This window comes from Talpa europaea (assembly GCF_964194135.1).
Source record: "Talpa europaea genome assembly, chromosome: 1".
NCBI classification, from domain to species: domain Eukaryota; kingdom Metazoa; phylum Chordata; class Mammalia; order Eulipotyphla; family Talpidae; genus Talpa; species Talpa europaea.
The window spans coordinates 34,401,484-34,419,085 of NC_140073.1; the positions used below are offsets into that span (position 1 = coordinate 34,401,484).

A 17,602-nucleotide genomic window follows, 5' to 3' on the forward strand; every position below is an offset into this window, starting at 1 on the left:
GCAGCCTGCACAGACTTTGAGCCAACCCTCTGGTGAGGCCAAGCACTGTGGCCTCGGCCCAGAGTTCTTGGCTTGGCTCCCGTCAGTCTAGCTGCAGGCAGGGAGGGGACACTTACTTGGCCGGCAGGGCTCTGGGCCGCCTGTGGCTCTCCGGGGGGCTCCTCGTCCTCAGGAATGTGGGGCATGGCAGCCTCCTGGCAGGAGTGGCTGAGCGTGCCCGGAACCTCCGCTGCGTCAGCCCCAGAGATGCTTCAAGAGACCTGGGCTCCGCAGGCTGAGGAGACGCCAAAAGGACAAGTCAAATCCACTCCCATCCCTGACCCAAGTTGGGTTTTTGCTTCCAGGAGCCATAAACTGCAGAGAGAGCCTCCTTGGGCTTGCATCAATGCCAGAGGTTGAAATGGGCTGGGAGAAAGCATTTGGAATTTCATTTCCTCCTACTCACTAGCTCTGTTTACAAAGTCAGAGGTGGCCTTAGAGATTTTTGCCTCCAATTTGGTGCTTACAGTAAACACTGCTATCCTAAGAGGGAGAAAATTGCTTCAAACTCCACTACGCCATGGCTAATGAAGAACACTCCATTGAAATCAGATATATATTTGTCTACCATTTCTTGAGCACCTACCGGGTGCTGGGCACTCCTAGGAGCATTACCACTGTCACCTAATTTCATTTCACAATGACCTCTATTGCAGGCATTAATGTTCACATTTTATAGAATTGCTTCAGAGAAGAAGGATACATTTGATTTTAAAGCCCAGGCTTTTCCCCCTATACCACACAGCCTTCCTTGTCCAAGTGGGAGAGGAAGAAGGGTACTTCCTGCCCCATGGCTACCCTCACACCTTTTGGCAGTTCTTCTGACCCTTATTATGGGCTCTCTCACTGGAGAATAGCCCTCATTGGGCCTGTCAGCCCTGTTAACGCCACTATTCTGGAAGCTCTGTCAGGGTGGATCTCATGTGCCTCAGGCAGTGCCCATCCCTAGCAACGTTAGGTTGGTTCCCCCGGAGCCAGGTTTACCCCCGCCCATGGTGTAGCAGCCTTGAGATTCTGGCTAGAGCTGACCCCAATCAGCATGATCTCATCCACCGTACCACAGTGATTGGCTCAGAGGTGGCAATAGACACAGACTAAACCAGTGAGCACACGGCAGTGTTCTGAAACCCAGTTGTTTTCTGTTGCTCTAGGTGGTAGAGTGTGCAGATGTGAGACCTGGTGTAAGACCTACCATATTACTTCCACGAGGAAAGCCAGACTGAGGATTAAAGTGACATTCACAGAGGAGGAGGCAGAGTAAAGAGACCAGCAAAGAAATGGAACTGGATCCCTGATCAAAGTCCATTGACTGCCCAAACGCTTTTTGAACTAGCCAGTTCCACAAATAATTAAATCTCTTGGTATTTAAGTCTGTTTGGGTTGGATTTTCTGCCCCTTGTAACTATTAATTGCTCTTTCATGTTTTTTGCCAGGTTAGAGGCTAAGGGCTATGAACTTCCAACAGACCTGAGCCAATGAGTCTAGTTGCTTTGCTGCCGCTTAGAAAAAGACAAGTAATGGCAGGCCTCCATCTGGAGAGGAAAGCCCCACCACCTCCCACGATACTAGATATTCTCCCTATCCCCAAGAAGGCTCCACAGCCAAAGTGCTGTGGGGCATTCTGATTTGGCATCAACCACTGCTCTGATAGATACCCCACCCAACACACATCTCTGACTGAGCTCTTGAAGCAGATGAAGAGTCTAGTTCATCATGGATACCCAAAAGATTCATCAAGCAGTGCTTGTTGATTTGTCTTTAGAGAACTTTAGCCACAGGATTAGTCACTGTGACCACCATCTTGGCTTTTGTCATCCTCTGCTTTGGAAAGAACTCCCCATTCAGCTCTGAAACAGCTGGGGTGACCCCTGCTGGCCAGCTTAAGTAATCTCATCTCAAGCAGAAACATCAATGGACTGAGTAACTCACACAAACACTTGCTGTACACCTATTCTACCTGTGCTAGGTGCTGGTGACATAAACAAGAGGAAGCTGCCACATAGTCCAAACCTGGGAAACAGTTGGAAAACAAGTGTAATGGGGGTAAACACTTTGAAAATAAGAATTTGTGGGATCCCAGAAAAATGTCTGTAACTATGGATTTTGGGACTGGGGTAGGGCATAATTTTAGTGAAGATTTCACATTAGAAATGGTGTTTGAACTGAACCATCAGTACTCAAATGTGAAATGGAATTTCTCTGAACAGAATAGTTGGGGACCTACATGGGTAAGTGAAATAAGAAGGCAGAATCCCTGCTGGACAGAGACAGCCTTGCTCTCGGGAACAGGCAGTATAGGGCTGTGCATCCTATATCTCCATCCCAAATGGTGACGGTATGAATGAAATGAGCATCAAGTTTACCCAAAGGTGAACTCTGAGATTAAGTTCCATCACCTTTACTTGGACTTCAGCAGCAGTGATGTGAATGGAGTCGGGCAAAGTATGTGCTAACAAGGGTTGAGGTAGCAAGAGAGTGTCCTAAACTCCAGTTCTATCGGGGAAGTTGGTTACACCTCCCATGAAATGTTGTGTGATATGTATGCAGGTACAGATTGTCTTAATAGAGCATTGTTTCAAAAATATAGGAAGTGACTACTTATTCTATTTTGTGTTCTACTTTTTCTTTATGCCTTAATCTCCACAATCTATTGTGCTTGCTAAGGATTCAGACAAATTGGGATATATTCTAAAAAAGATGCAGGGGGGGGCAAGAATTTATGTTTGAAGAACTAAACACCTTTATTCTGGAGAAGAGTAGGTACAAGTGGAAATAAAATCTCAGACATTTGGAAGTCATTATTATAGTTCTATTGTCCTTGAAGTATAGGTGTATGGCCAGTGACTGAAAGTGCAGATCAAGGCAAAGCAAAACTTTCTACTGGCTGCTCTTCTCAGGACTTTTTAAGTGGGTGAGTTTCCATTCCAGGGAGAATTTTAGCAAAAGGTGGGACAAGAATCAAAGGATTCCTAATCTACTCCAGAGGCCTCAACCTGAGATGATCCTTAAATCCTGGATTTTTCCTAGTCACAACAAACCACAGACTTGATGGTCCTCTCTCATAGGTTTTGGGGATCATGATATTCCAAATTATTTTCTAATCTTCTGCTTCCTCTCCTCCACCACTTATTTCCTCAAGAAAGACCTTTAGTTAGTCCCTGATTCAGAAAACAAAGTAAAACAGAAACAAAGTAAGTCAAACAAGCACTACGAGATGTCAGCTGCTGCAGAATAAAGCAGAGTGGAGGCTGGCTGAGGTCCCACACTGACAAGATGGAACCCCCAGCTCTGCAAAGGAAGCCTCAACAGCCCCGCCTGCAGAGGCCATTCCCTCCATTCCCACGCTGCTCCTGCCACATTTGCTTTTTCTCCCATCCATTTCTATAAACTCACTGCTTAAAATAGCAAGGTAAAGCAGAGTTCCTCCCCCAGGGTGACATCTGGGTTCCGCTGGAGCTTGTGGGCACGCGGACCTTACATCCATCACAGCAAAGTTTAGAATACAATCTCCAGGAAGTGGTGATCTAGAGCACCAACCCAAAAAAGGAAAAAGTATTTAGTAATGTTTGGTCTCCAAGCTGCTCCTCCTTTAACCCATTTTCAGGACTCTTCTCACTGCCTCTCCAGCCTAGTCAGTAAAGAGTTAGGGAGGGTGTGACCAAGAGCCAATCAGCTCTTTGGCCTCTACTCATCCTGCCCCCAGCTAATGCTTAAGTATAACCTGGTCCATTTTATGGGAAGGAAAACTGAGGTGCAGATAACTCAAGTAACTTGACTGGGTCCAGTTACCTAATTTACACATGGCACAAGTAATCCAAGCCTGTTCTGGGATGACTAGCCAATCATTTGCATAACTGAAAAGGTCAAAAATCTCAAAATCATACTTAAATACTTTATCTGTCCCTGGTCATGCTCATGAAAGAAAGCAAACTAATATTCTTTATTTTATTCATCAGATATTTCTAGGTTGCCTACTGAGTACCAGACACTTAGGTGCATTTCAAATGCGATCTTATTTAACTCCTGTGAGATGGGTTTTATTATTTTATATATTAAGAAACTAAGGATCAGATTGGTTCTGCAAACTTGCTTGAGACCACACAGCCAATAAATGGTTCATCAAGGATTATAATCTAGGCTGGTCCCATTCCAAGCCTCATCATCTTTCCCCTTTTTCTGCCTCCTCCACCATGAGTTCTGCTTGAATGTAGCAGTAGAATCCAGCATGGGGTCCCTGCCTCATAATGAAGGACTGGAGTATGAATTCTCAGGATGGGTTGGGACAGGGATAAGAAGCAGTAGGTTGTCAAACCAGGGTCTTATGGGGGCAAAAGAATGAATCCACAGTTTGAGGTGGCAAGACCCCCACTGCTGGAGGGCAGGCCCACGCATTCATCCATCCTTCCGTCAGTCCATCCATTCACTTACTCATCTTCTGACTGTTCCCTTCATACAACTGTCCATTGGTTTATCCATCAACCTTTCACCCCAGAAAGTGACACACGTTAAGTCAACAGCACAGGCTCTGCCCCTGAAATTAGCTGGTGTAGGGTCCTGTGAGCTATGGGGAGAGGGCAGGGAGGCAGGAGAGGGATGCTTTGACAGAGTGGCTGTACAAGCACAGCATGTCCATCCATAACTGGGTAACAAGCCCATCCTGCCTCAGTGGAGGGGTGGGGGACAACTGAGGGGGGCTGTCTGTGTTCCAACCAGCATGGAGTCATCATTAAGAGTCATGATTTACTAAGGATCTTTACAGAGACTGTCCCATTCAATGCACTCAGCAACCCTGTTCAGCAACCCAGTGGATGGGTTGCCGTTATTAAACATTATGATTAGCCCCATTTTATAGATGAAGAAACAGACTTGAAGACTTGCCCGAAGTCACATCACTCATAAAAGGCAGCACCAGAAATCTGACTCTCTTGCATGGCCATGCCTAACAGCTCATGGGTGGCTTTCTTGGCAATAATGACCTCTCACAGTAATCCCAAAGATGCCTTCCAGAGCCTTGCAGCCAGCCCAACAAAGACCAGATCCCTCTCTGAAAGCTCAGAGTTGCAGGAGCACAGCCCACAAGCTGTGCAGCCCTCTGGGAAACAATGGGTTAATCCAGCCTCCACTGACCTTTCTGGAGTGACTCAGAATTCTCAGAATTGGAGTTTTTTTGTTCTTCCAGCTCTGAATTTTTCCTTTCATTTTAGCAGCACAAAGAATTTAAAAAGAGATTAGGTTGCTATTAATACCACTGGTCTATCTCTAGATGAAGAATTTGATGGAGGGAATGGTTGGGGGTGGCTGCACACACAAGTTAAGGGCATAACAGAGAGGGTCTCCAGAGATGGGCACATCCATTTAACATGGCCCTGCCCCCCTCCCATCTTACAGGCCCAAATGGGGCAAAACTTTGAAAGCAGACCTGTGAGGGAGGGGCAGTCAGAGAAGTTGCCAGAACCCTGCTCCTGGGTCCCTGACATACAATGTCAGCTTTCTGGCCTCTCATTTTGAAGGGATCACTTCTAGTAAATAAGAAGCAGATGTGTCCAGGCTATGAAAGCCGGTGTCCTCTGGTCTTGCCTCCTTGATCTTTTCTCTGGAGTAACTCTCACAGGAGAGAGAAGATACTCCCCATTCACTGCACCTGCGCTAGGGCAGTTCTGCACACAAGAAAAATCCCACAGGCCTCACAAATCAGCTCAAAGTGCTGAGAGGTGCACCTGTGTGTCCCTGGACCTATCCTGTTTCCCCATAGGTGAGCCCAAGTGGGGGTCCACCTCAGGATAGTCCCATGCTGCTTCCTAACCTTGAAAGAGAACTTTGGAACTTGACTGATTATGTTCTAATTTTCTCTCTGCCTCTTTCATGCTGGGTTAGTCTTCCCTATCCTCAGTTTTTTCATCTGTAAAGTGGAGGTAGAGCACCTACCTTTTAGGGTTGTTATAAGGATTAAATTAGGAAACACCTGCAAGGTGTTGGCACGTAGAATTTAAAAAGAGATTGTGCTCAATGAATTCCTTTCCCACTCCTTAAATAAGGCAGCTGTGTCTTCTGAGCCAAGGGCTCACCAAAATCCAAGTAGGCCCAGAGGCTCTGCTATTCATCCTGCGTGGCAGGGTTCCTAGCTTTGTTTTTTACAAGTAAAGGAGACAGTCCTAGCCAGGCCAGGGCTTCTCCTCTGTACTGACAGAACGGTGACCTTCAGACATGACTGGAATTAAGGCCACTGGGCCATGAACTCCACCAGTGCTGACATCCACTCTGCTATCAGACTGCCAGTGATAGGTTGAAAGAGAGTGGGAACGGGACACAGTGCTAGGGTCATCCCAGATCTGTGCTGTGAGGTGTAGAAGGGCGGAAGGAAGAAGGGGAAGATGAGAACTGTAAGGTGCTTCCCCAGTGACTCCTGGCCCTTGATGACACAACCCTTCTGGCCCAGGCACTGGGGGCACAGGGGCCAGAGCCAGCTGCTCCAGTGAGGCATTCCCAACACTCCCTGAGGGCAGCCCCCTCTGGCCACACTCTCTCATCCTAAGGATCTCTTCTGGCCCTGTTGACTGGGGGTACCTTCCACCCCTGACCCAGAACCCATTCAAGCCTTGGGAGTGACTCAGAATCTGCTCAGACAGGTGGCAGGGCCACATCCAGGAGGAGAGGCTGAATCAACTCCCAGAGGGCAGGGGTCTGTACAATGCTCAGCTGCGGGTGGGGAGGCATATTTGGACAGAGGGCACATTTGGAATAACAACTGCCCCTCACTTTCTCTCATCTCTTCTTTTCCCCTTGACCTTCCTCTCAGACGAACAGTGAGGCCATTCGGCGCCCCTTTCCTTGGGGAGGCTGTAGCAGCAAGGAGATAGAGAACAGGGCATCTAGTTTGGCCTTAGATGTGACAAAGTACGGGTCCTTGGGGAAATCAGAAAGGGCTCATGTCCTAGAAAAAAGATTTGTAAAGAGACATCCTAGGTAAGGTGAGTCTCCCTAAAACTAGTAAAAGATTATGGGGTGAGGGAGAGACAGGAGAAGTAGAGTGGAGGCAATGAGAATGTAGACAGGTGAGTCCCTGAGAAAGGGGCCTGTGTCCTGCTTCCCTGAGAGGTGTAAAAAGATCCCTAAATCTGAGAGCATCAAGGTCTCGGGCCATATTTCTCAGGCAGAACCCTGGGGAGATGACCCCAAAGAGATGAAAAGCTTATCTGGGAAGACCTGATAAATAAGGCGTTTAGACAGTCTCACAGAGTTTCATATCCCAGGCGAGGGGCCAATAGCACATTAGTTCCTGTGCAGCCAGCACAGAGCCCTGGATGTGTCTCGAGAAGGGTGATTCAGAGCTTACCCACTAACTGAGGATGGACAGGAAGCATGATGGACATCTTGTCAAATGACAGACAACATGGAGCACCAGGGTACCCCCCTGCCCCTGACTCCTGGGCACTCAGGAAGCTGCGGACCATAGCTGCCACTCTGGAGGAAGAGGTGGGTTAGAGAAACCCTGAAATACCCAGCATCCAGGTTTTATACCCATTGTGAAGTGGTCCAGCAGGGCCAGACCCACGTCTGACACCCTACCGACCCCTAGTCATGACAAGAAGTAAGTTTGAGCATCTCCCCAGGTTTCCTTTCCAAATTATTAAGTTCAGCAATTCTTTTTTAAAAACAAGTCTACTTGGAAAAGCTTTTTTCTTCTTGGAAATATGTGCAGTTGCTCAATCAGAGGCAGTTCAAAGGCACCGGGAACAGCAGAAAAGTATCTGGGTCTCCCATTTAGCACTTAGAAGAAATAAATTTTGCCTAGGTCTTTTTATTCCAGGCCGCCCAGCAGCCTCTCCCCTGAATCAATCACCCATGAGGATGATATGAATCATCATCTTGCAGTCAAGGACCGCACTTGTGTTCCTGAGGCTGCAAAACTGACCAGGGCATCAGGGGCCGCCAGAAAGAGTGGTCCTGGAATCCTCCTAGCTCCTAGAGCAGGTTCTGCATCCCCCTCTGTGACCCTGGATAGTCACTGAGTCTGAGAAGGAAGTGTATTTCTAGGACCTTCCAACTTGTACTTTTATTGGAAGCTCTCCAGCGGAGTGCAGGAGCCTATCTGGGCAGATTCACAAGAGCAGAAAATAAAATTGTCAAGAATTTTGTGGGCTGGTTGTTAAACACAGGGCATGATTTTTTTTAATTAATTATATTACATTAAAAACAAAGAAAATAAATACCCAAAATAACTACCTCCTAATTTTTTTGCCACATTTTACTGTTATTTATGCTCTTGAGAGGATTTATTTTTATTATATCTGCACAGGAGGAATACTACATAATGATGTGCTACTGAGCATCTCTTCCCAAATCCATGTTCAGTGAGGTTGAGTTAGTAGCTTGAAATTGGTCATAATGAACAATTATAAGTATTTATACCACAGGAATTTGCAAATCCTACATAGCAGGGCCTATTTTTTTTCTCCCAGAGAATTGGCTGTCAAACATTTATGAGCATACCACTGAGTTTCTCAGTACCAAACTCCCTGCTCCTCAGCCCAGCCAGGGTGTAGAAGAAATTCAGGTGACTTTAATATCACCTCACTATGACATAGATAATAGATTTGATTGCCAATTGCCTTTGGACAACTCTTCCTAGATGTACAAGTCCCCCTCCACCATATCCCAAACAGAACTCATCATTTCTTCACTGACCCAGTCCTGCCCTCCACCTAGCCCACTCCTGTGCCCTAATGAGTGGCACTCTAATAACACCCAGAAGTCATTATGACTCCTCCCTTTCTGTTCCCCCTCATTCAGTTGTCAATCTAGTTCATACATGTCTTTGATCACTCCCTCCTTCCCATGGCTGCTACTCCTGCCATGGAGTTACCTGAATCACTACATTAGCCTCCTTACCTCTGGTCTGGTCTGGTCCCTTCCACTTGCTCTCCACAAGATGCCAGAACTACCTTTCTAAAACAAACACTAGAGCATGCTTTTCTTTCTTAAAACCTTCAAAGACTTCCCTTCCATTAAACCAGCTCTGAGTCAGGATCCCTGCCCCACCTTCCTGACCCTACCTCCTATTTCAGTCTTCATACACATTTATGCTCCAACCTAGTTGACCAGTAGCCAACCTCTAAACATGCCCTGCTTTTACACACCCTTTGCATATATCCTCTGCCCTATGCCTTTCTATGTCTTCCTTCTATACCTTTCTATACCTGATGAACTCCTACTCATCCTTCATGGCCCAGTTCAAATATCCCCTCCTTCATAAACCCATTCTTCCTCTTCATCCCCCCAAAAATTTGCTCTTATTAAGTCCTCTTATTAAGTTACTGCTGTAACAAATGACCACAAACATGGTGTCTTAAAACAACATAAATTTGTCTTACAGTTCTGGAAGTCAGAAGTCTAAAATCAGTCTTCAAGGGGTAAAATCAAAGTATCAGCAGGGTTGTGTTCCCTCTGCAGTCTCCATTTCTTTGCCATTGCCTACATTCATTGGCTGCTGGTCCTTTCTACATCTTCAGCACCAAAGAGTAGCATCTTTCTTCTCTCTTATCTCTGCTTCCATCCTCATATTTACTTCTCAACCTCTTTTGACTGTCCTTCTCCCTAATAGAGACCCTTGAGATTACATTGGACCCACACAGATAATCCAGGATCATCTCCCCACCTAAGGCCCTTAGTTTAATCTCATCTGCAAAGATCTCATCCATTTAAAGTGACATATTCACAGGCTCCAGGGATTAAAACAAATACAGTGGCAGGTAACAAGGGAGGGCTATTCAGTTTATCACACTATTTGTCTCTATTTTCCCAGGATACCTTGCACACCCCAACTCAGCTTAAATCTGAGCACCTCAAGAGTAGGTGCTGTGCCTAATTGATAATTTCATGACAATTTTAATACATATTCACATTTTTATGACTCACATCCAGTATATAGGGTCAAACACAGAATGGCCACTTTGTTTATTGAATTAACGACTAAACCTCTCACTAATAACTGATTAAGAAGGCTTTGATTTAATGGGCCACCAGCTTCTGTAAAAGTAGGATTCATACAGAAGTAGCGATCGCAAGTCCTTCATGGGCCAGCGGGTGAATGAGTGACAGCCACGAAGGAGTGTGACTGACCAGAGGGCACCAGGGCCACCTATTGGGGGGGAGGGACTCTTCAGTTTAGGGATCATGAGCAAATACCTGTCGTTGTGGGGAAGATTGCCCAATTTTTCAAGAAAAGCCAAAATCCCAGATGTTTAGAATATAAAATCCCCCAGTTTATAAATGCTAAATATAATTTTGAAATTTGGAGGAAACATTGTGCAGGTCAAACAAATATCTCTGGGCAAGATTAAGTCTACAGTCAACCGTTGCTCCCTCTGATTTATACCTTGAGGAAATGTTCCTCTGGGCTTGTTCTTCTAATTAATCTAGTTCAAATCAATTCTAACAAGCAGTGCCAACTATGAGCACTATCTGAGAAGGCCAAGGAGCTATGCAAAGAATGGGCCTCCCTAAAGACCGATGATTTTCCTTCCCGCCTGTTCTCTAGGGGTTGTGAGTCTGTGGGTCTCCCCGCTATCTGGGCACTGGACTTGCTGCTGAGTAGATTGACTCTTTGCCTGGATATGATCTTGTGCCTTCGTGGGAGGCTGAGTCCTGTCTCCTTGGCGAAGCAGCTCTGCAGTGCCTTGGCCATGCCTCTTGCAATGTCATCAATCCAAACCCTAGCCCGGGATTTTGTAACAAACATGAGATATGATGCAGTGAGGAGAGCAAGGGTTGGGAGTGAAACAGGCCAGGTTCTGGCCCAGCTCTAATCCTTTCAGCTCAGTGACTCTGGACAAAGCAATGAATTTCTCTGGGATCAGACTATCATTTATAAGATGGAGTTAAAGACACTTCACACTTCTCTAAATGTGTCAATATACGATTGAAATAAAATAAGGCATGTAAAGTATCCAGTACATAGTAGATAGTTAAGTGTTCTCCCCTCTGAGAACACAAGTCCCCTGGGCTTTGTGCAATAGAGGACTTTATACACAACCTAGGTATACCTTTCAGTGAACTTCACAGGCTTGGTTTTCTGCTTTTCCAGTCACAGCAGATTAAAACTAATGAGAAAAGGGACAACAGACAACACAAGGAAGGAAGCAGTCATTCTCTTAAGAGCCGATATGGGCTCTAAGTTGGCCCAGATGCTGTGGCCATTAAGTTTAAGCTTGTCTTCTAGATGCTTTCCTACTCGCTGAGCTCAGCCCTGACTGACCAGCCCAAAAGTCAGTGCCACGAGTGAGGCAGGACTCCTGACACCAGCTCTTTGGAAAATGCAGGAGAGCAAGTTCCACTTCAGAACATTTCCATCCAAAATGGTTGAAGTGCTTAAAGCTCTGATGCTTTAAAAAGACATAGTCATTTTGTTAACAATATATTGGTTAGTGAGAAAAATAGGTGGAATGACTCTACTTTTATTTAAAATCATATATATTTTAGGTATATATATTTTGTGTGAAATATATGTGGATCAACATTGGGGTATATATATCCATGGGGATGGAAGGTTAAAAGTGGTTATCTTCAAGTGGAATTATGAATAAAAACAATTTAACATCTTTCAAATGTTTATAGCTTACATCTTTCCCCTTTTTTCCTACAATGAGCTTGACTTACTTGCACAAGAAATAATGGATTGTTAAGGAGTGGGGAGAGCTGAGGGGGAAGGTTAGGTAGTTTCTTTGGTGTCCTGAAAAATTACTCAAAGAGAGCAGTTCTGCCTGATGATCTAGGATTACCTAGGAGTCAGTGATCTTCCTTTCAGCATAAGCTAGCTGAGTCTCTTATTGTCTAGAATTTCCCTGGACAACTCTTGTTCATCCTTTAATACATCCTTTAAGTTGTGACTTCCACTGGGAAGCCTGCTGGGTCCTGTCCCTCTTCTTGGATCCCAACAACCCGTGGTCCCACCTCCCTCGTGGCTCTTTCACTTCGTCCTCCTGTTCCCTGGACCAAGAGGTCTCAAACGTTTTGTTACCCAGTCCCCCTAAGGTATAGGACAGATTTCTATCAATTAACTGAGCCAAAATCTCCAGGGGGGAGATTCAGCTAACTCTGATGAGGCACCCTAGCAGAGCAGACTATTCCTTCCATCCGCTCCCTTACCCCTTCCCAGCCACATTTCATTAAGCATCATGTCCTAGATGGTGGGCTCTCTGATGGAAGGTCCATGTGCTCTTCACCTCTGCAGGTTTCTTATAGGTGAATTATTGAGTGAGTCAAAGAAAATGTGTCTCACATCCCCTTCTCCCCCCCACCCTTTTTCCCAGTTTTGTTCTGGGACATGATCATTTGGGGTCTAGAGGCAGGAACTGGTTTGGGGAATTCAGAAGGAAAAGGTGGCCTCCATGTTGCCAGCCTAAATCATTCATTCACTCAATCTATGAGACAGAGGCGGTAAGATACAAGTCCTGGTTTTTGAGGAAGCTTTGGGAAACCAAGTGACCCTTTCAAGGATAACTTTTCTTGTGACTGCACCATGACCTTGGAGTTCCTCATGTGAGAAGCAGGGAGGACTTGGCCTGTCTTCCTCTTATTGGAGTGGCAGGAATACAGGTTATTGGGTTGCTTCAAATGCAGGTGGATGGGCCCAACATGCTGCCCCCATCCACACTGAGCTTGCCGAGGTTAACAGCTGAGTTTCCTCTCATTGCTGTAACTGGGTTTCCTATTTCTTCCCTGCCACATACATGTGCAGATTTCCCCCACCGGATTCTATTAATACCTCACAAAGGGCAGATCTCGTCTCTCCTTTTCCACCTGTGTGCCTCTGTTACATCAGGAATACTTTACAAAGTGACTTTTAGGGTTAATTCATCAATGGAACGTCTATCCTTACCCTAAACCCAGCAGGAAGCCCCAGACCAACACACTGGCCCTTCCAGGTCTGCTTGGAAAGAGCCAGCGTGTTCCCCAAATGACTGGGGATGTATGCAAATGTGCCATCTCCCGACACCTGCAGCCCTGGTACTCCTGGAGCCCTCTTCTTTTTGCCAGAGCAGAGTCAGGCAGGTTTGCAAACCCATCTAAACACAGACAACACGGCCCAACTGCTACTCTCACAAGGGACTCTGATATCAGGGATTCTGACAATCTAGCTCCTGGAACTGTCATTCTTACAAGACAGGCCTCTGGGTCCCTTATCTCAGGAAGGTCAAAGGAACCCTGCCAGCACGATGACACCCTGGCAGTAGCCAGTCCTGCCCACGCAGCACATGCAGACTCAGACGCCAACAGGGCTGACTTGCAGTCAACAACCTCTTCTGGGATGTTTTGGCCTCTGTACCTGAAGAAGGCAGATAGATGAAAACATGGATAGAGAGAGGCAAGCCAATGTTTTGTCCAGGCTTTTTGCCAAGGGCCACCCAGAGGGCCAGGAGCAGCCTGTCTGAAAAGCTGTGATCTGTACCCTATTAACTTGGGAACTTTGTTCTAAACCCAAATAAAATGTCTTCTTGACTCAACACTCCTATTCCCAATACAAACAAATAAATAACATGCAGTTCCTGGTGGGCCTTTCTTTGCTAGTTCTTCCCTCCCATTTCCCTTTCTTCTCCCCTCCCTTCCTTCCCAGTTTAGTTCTGGGACATGACCATTTGGAGTGTAGAAGCAGGAACTGGTTTAGGGAAGTCAGAAGGAAAAGGTGGCCTACACAGTGCCAGCCTAAATCATTCATTCACTCAAGAAATGCTTGATTAGTGCCTCCTCAATGGCAGTTCCTATGCTAGGCCCCAGGCTTTGAGTGCGTCCTTCAAGACTGCCCCTCCAGAAAGCTCTCCCTGATCTCTCCCAGATGCTGCTTCTCTGGTCAATGAGTGTGCTGTGCCGCTGCCTCCATCTGCCCTGAAGTCCATCCTGGTTCCTGCACTTGAGTTGCATCTGCCAAGCCTGAGGGCGGAAAGCTGTTACTTGTGCCCCAGTTTTTATAAGATGTGGACATCTCAGAAAGGTAAAGTGACTTGCTTTATGCTACTGTCAGGTCTCCTATGCTCAAAATGGGGTCTTCAGTCCTCTCAAAGAGGACTCATTTTCTGTTCTATTACCTTGGCAGACAGAACAAGAATATCGAGAGATCTTTCCTGATAGGGGGATCTTGATTGTTCCAGATCACAGCTCTACCTCAGGGCCAGCAGGACAGCCCTAACTGAGGGGGAGAACTAAAAGTCCTTCTCACAGCATCCCCTGGGGTAAATAGAAAGCAGCTGCACCATCTAAGACAAACAGAAGAGAAAGCTTCCCTGCTGGGATACAGCACCCCAGGCTCAAGTCCCACCCCCTGTTTATCTCCACTCCGGGCTTTCCAGTTCTCAGAAGCTGTGGAAATAGGCCCACAGGCTAACATGTGGTGTTGGAGACCAAAGGAAGGGTTGTGGGCTTAGCGATAGGGACCTTCTAGATGAGTGAAGACAAGACTGTAAAGCCCATGACTTCTGTGGGAATGAGCTCCATCACTGCTCAGCTTCAGTCTCCCCATCTCCACAGTACTGGGTTGGATTAAGTTGCCAACCTTATCCCACTTTCTGCCCATGAGTTTAGGGTCTTTTGCAATTGAAAATGGTCAAATAATTGAGGTGAGAGGTCTAACTGGCAAGCACAGAGCTAGAGGCAGCCTAAAGATATCTTTGGCTACCCCCTCCTCATTGCAGTGATTGGCTTAAAGGGTGAGCATGTCACCTGCCCAGAGCCAGGGAGACATAACAAGACTTTGCCGGGCAACTTGAGAAAGAGTCTTACTTTTAACTGCAGATCCTGAATAGAAGAAGGTGAAAACTGAACACTTCTTGAATTGGTGAGGAATTTGTCTAAGAATGGAATCAATGTGAAAGCAAGCCCAGCAAAGAGCCAGAAAGAAAGTAGGTTCTGAGGCTATCATCTAAGGTTCTGATCAAGCTGTTCCTGACATCCTTGCACTTTTATGTTTCAAGAGCCAATGAATACCTTTCTGCTTAAATTGGCTTATGTTTCTTTTTTTGGCACTTGGAATAAAGAATTCCAACTGGTACAAATAGCCTAGGCTTTGTAAAGCTGCCTGTCTTTCTCAACACCAAAGGCTTCTCTCACCTTGCTTCTCTGCTGCCTACATGAGAGTTTAAGCTGGAAAACTCAAATCTAGAGCAAATGAGCTTGTCCTATATTATTTTCTAACTAAATTTATCACTGGGCCTCTCTGGTGACTCAACGGGTTGAGCGCAGTGCTGTGAAGCTGTCCGCAGCCTCTGCAGCACAGGTTCGATCCCCGGCCAGCCAGGGAGATTCCAACATGGTGCGGCAGACCTCTCCTGACTCGCCCACTGTTTCCCTCAGCAGTGTCTTCGGTCAGTCTGCCTGTTCTGTTCCCCACTCTGTATCTGGTGAATCCTCTCACCCCCCCACACACATCTGACCTGTACCCCAGTTCTTGTATAAATAAATAAATCTTTAAAAATAAATAAATTTATCACCATGCCCCTTTCCAAGTATCCTCCCCTACATTCTGTGTTTCCTGCCCTCACTGATGGGCTCAGTATCTTCCAAGAAACCCCAGCCCACATCTTTGAAACCCCATCCCCATGATGCCTGCCTCCTATTTTCCTTCCCTCTGTTACACACACACACACACACACACACACACATAAACACACACACACAAGCTTTGACCGACCTCCACATTCCTGCTCAAAGGATAGCCTGATGAACAAAAAATCATGTTTGTTAAGTCAAATTTCAACCTTCAAATGCTTTTCAGTCCTGTGAGAAATAGTAATCACCAGGAATTTATACCACCTACTTGTCAGCTCAGTCAGAGAGGATGGGACTACTGCCCCTCCCCTCAGGGCAGAGCCAGAGACCTGGACAATGGGAGGCTGTGTGAATGGCTTGCAGTCCTCTGCCCTGAACTTTAATCCCACAGTCTGGAGTGAGGCTTCCAGTTTGCTGGACAAGGAAGAAACTCACACCTTGCCCACTAAGCCCTTAGAGGGCCTGAGATCTGTTGTGGATCTTGACCAGTCCTTTTTCACTAAGGAAAATCGGAATGAACTGCATTTGCAGTTTGGGCAACTCAAAAGATGCTCCTTAGAGAGAGGCTGTGTCCACAAGAGGCCATGTGCTGAATGAAGTAAAGCAGAGCAATGCCCTTGGCATCTGGATCTATGCAAATAGCAACAGGATTGGAGTCTTTAAAGGCAACTTCAGAATAGAGAATGGTGAACAGTGATGTGAAATGGCCAGGAAGGGTGGGATGGAGAGGGTGAAGGAAGGCCCTTAGGTATGCTCTCCTAACAGCAAACTTTGGTGGCTGGACTGCTTAATACTATGAACCATGGATGATTTCTCTCCAGGGGAGTTATCTGTGCACGACGCAAAGATGGGGAGTGCGTGGAAACAATTCTGAGACATCAGCAGAAGAGAAGCGATATGGCACCAGGTGCTCCACTGGCTTTTCACATGATCTTATTCAGTAGTTACAACCTTTACAAATTCTTACAATAAAGGCCTCCCTGGTGGTGCAAGGGGTTAAGCACAACACTGTGAAGCTATCCGCAGCCACTGCAGCATGAGTTCGATCCCTGGGCAGCCAGGGAGTGACCCACATGGCGCAGCAGACCTCTCCTGACTCAACCGCTTCTCCCCTCAGCAGTGTATTTCAGTCAGTCTGCCTATTCTTTTCCCCACCCTGTCTCTGGAGAATCCTCTCACCCACCGCATCTCTGACATGTACCACAGTTCTTGTATGCATAAATAAATAAATCTTTAAAAAAGATTAAAAAAACAAAAACAAATTCTTACAATAAAGTATTATTATTCCCATTTTTCAGATGAGAAAATTGAAGCAGGCATCTGTGGAATCTGCTCTCCAGGGGCTGTAAGTTGCTGGTCTCAGGCACCACAGACAGTCTCACTGCTACTCACCATCTAACCCCAATACCCTGGACCTTGCAGTTGGACTATTTTCCTGAATGAAGAGGAGAGGAGAAGCCCCCTTATGGTCTAGAAAATGCTCTTTTCAAAGGTTAGTATACTTCCATTATCCAAGAGGGTGTAAATGGTGATCCAGCTGGTCTGATAACCCTCACAGTTCTCATGGTGAACAGTTTGCAGTTGTTGCTTTTTTTAAGATTTATTTATTTATGCATACAAGAGCTGGGGTACAGGCCAGAGATTCAGGGGGGTGAGAGGATTCACCAGAGACAGAGTGAGGAACAGAACAGGCAGACTGACTGAAATACACTGCTGAGGGGAGAAGCGGGCGAGACAAGAGAGGTCTGCTTTGCCATGTGGGTTTCTCCCTGGCTGGCCGGGGATCGAACTCATGTTGCAGAAGCTGTGGATTGCTTCATAGTGTGGTGCTTAACCCCTTTCACCACCAGGGAGGCCCCTGCAGTAGTTGCTTTTTTTAAGTCAACTGAGAGCTACAATTTCTTTGTAATATACAGGTCTTAGTTTTTACTAACTATGAATTTATATTTCCTGAGCAAAACACCATTTGGGGAGGGGGCAAGGCGAGTAGAATTTTAAAGGAGTAAGGCCATTTTTTGTGAACTGG

The 17,602-nt window shown here is 46.2% G+C and overlaps 1 protein-coding gene across 1 annotated transcript in view; it reads right to left on the minus strand.

Moving 5' to 3' along the window:
• The window catches only part of IRAG1 (inositol 1,4,5-triphosphate receptor associated 1), a gene marked incomplete at its 5' end in the record, with an annotated part of 101,055 nt that overhangs the window by 65,650 nt on the left and 17,803 nt on the right, over positions 1-17,602 (minus strand). The window contains 2 exon segments of the mRNA XM_084240912.1: positions 117-251; positions 255-274. Of these exon segments, the coding sequence (XP_084097038.1) occupies positions 117-251; positions 255-274 (155 nt within the window).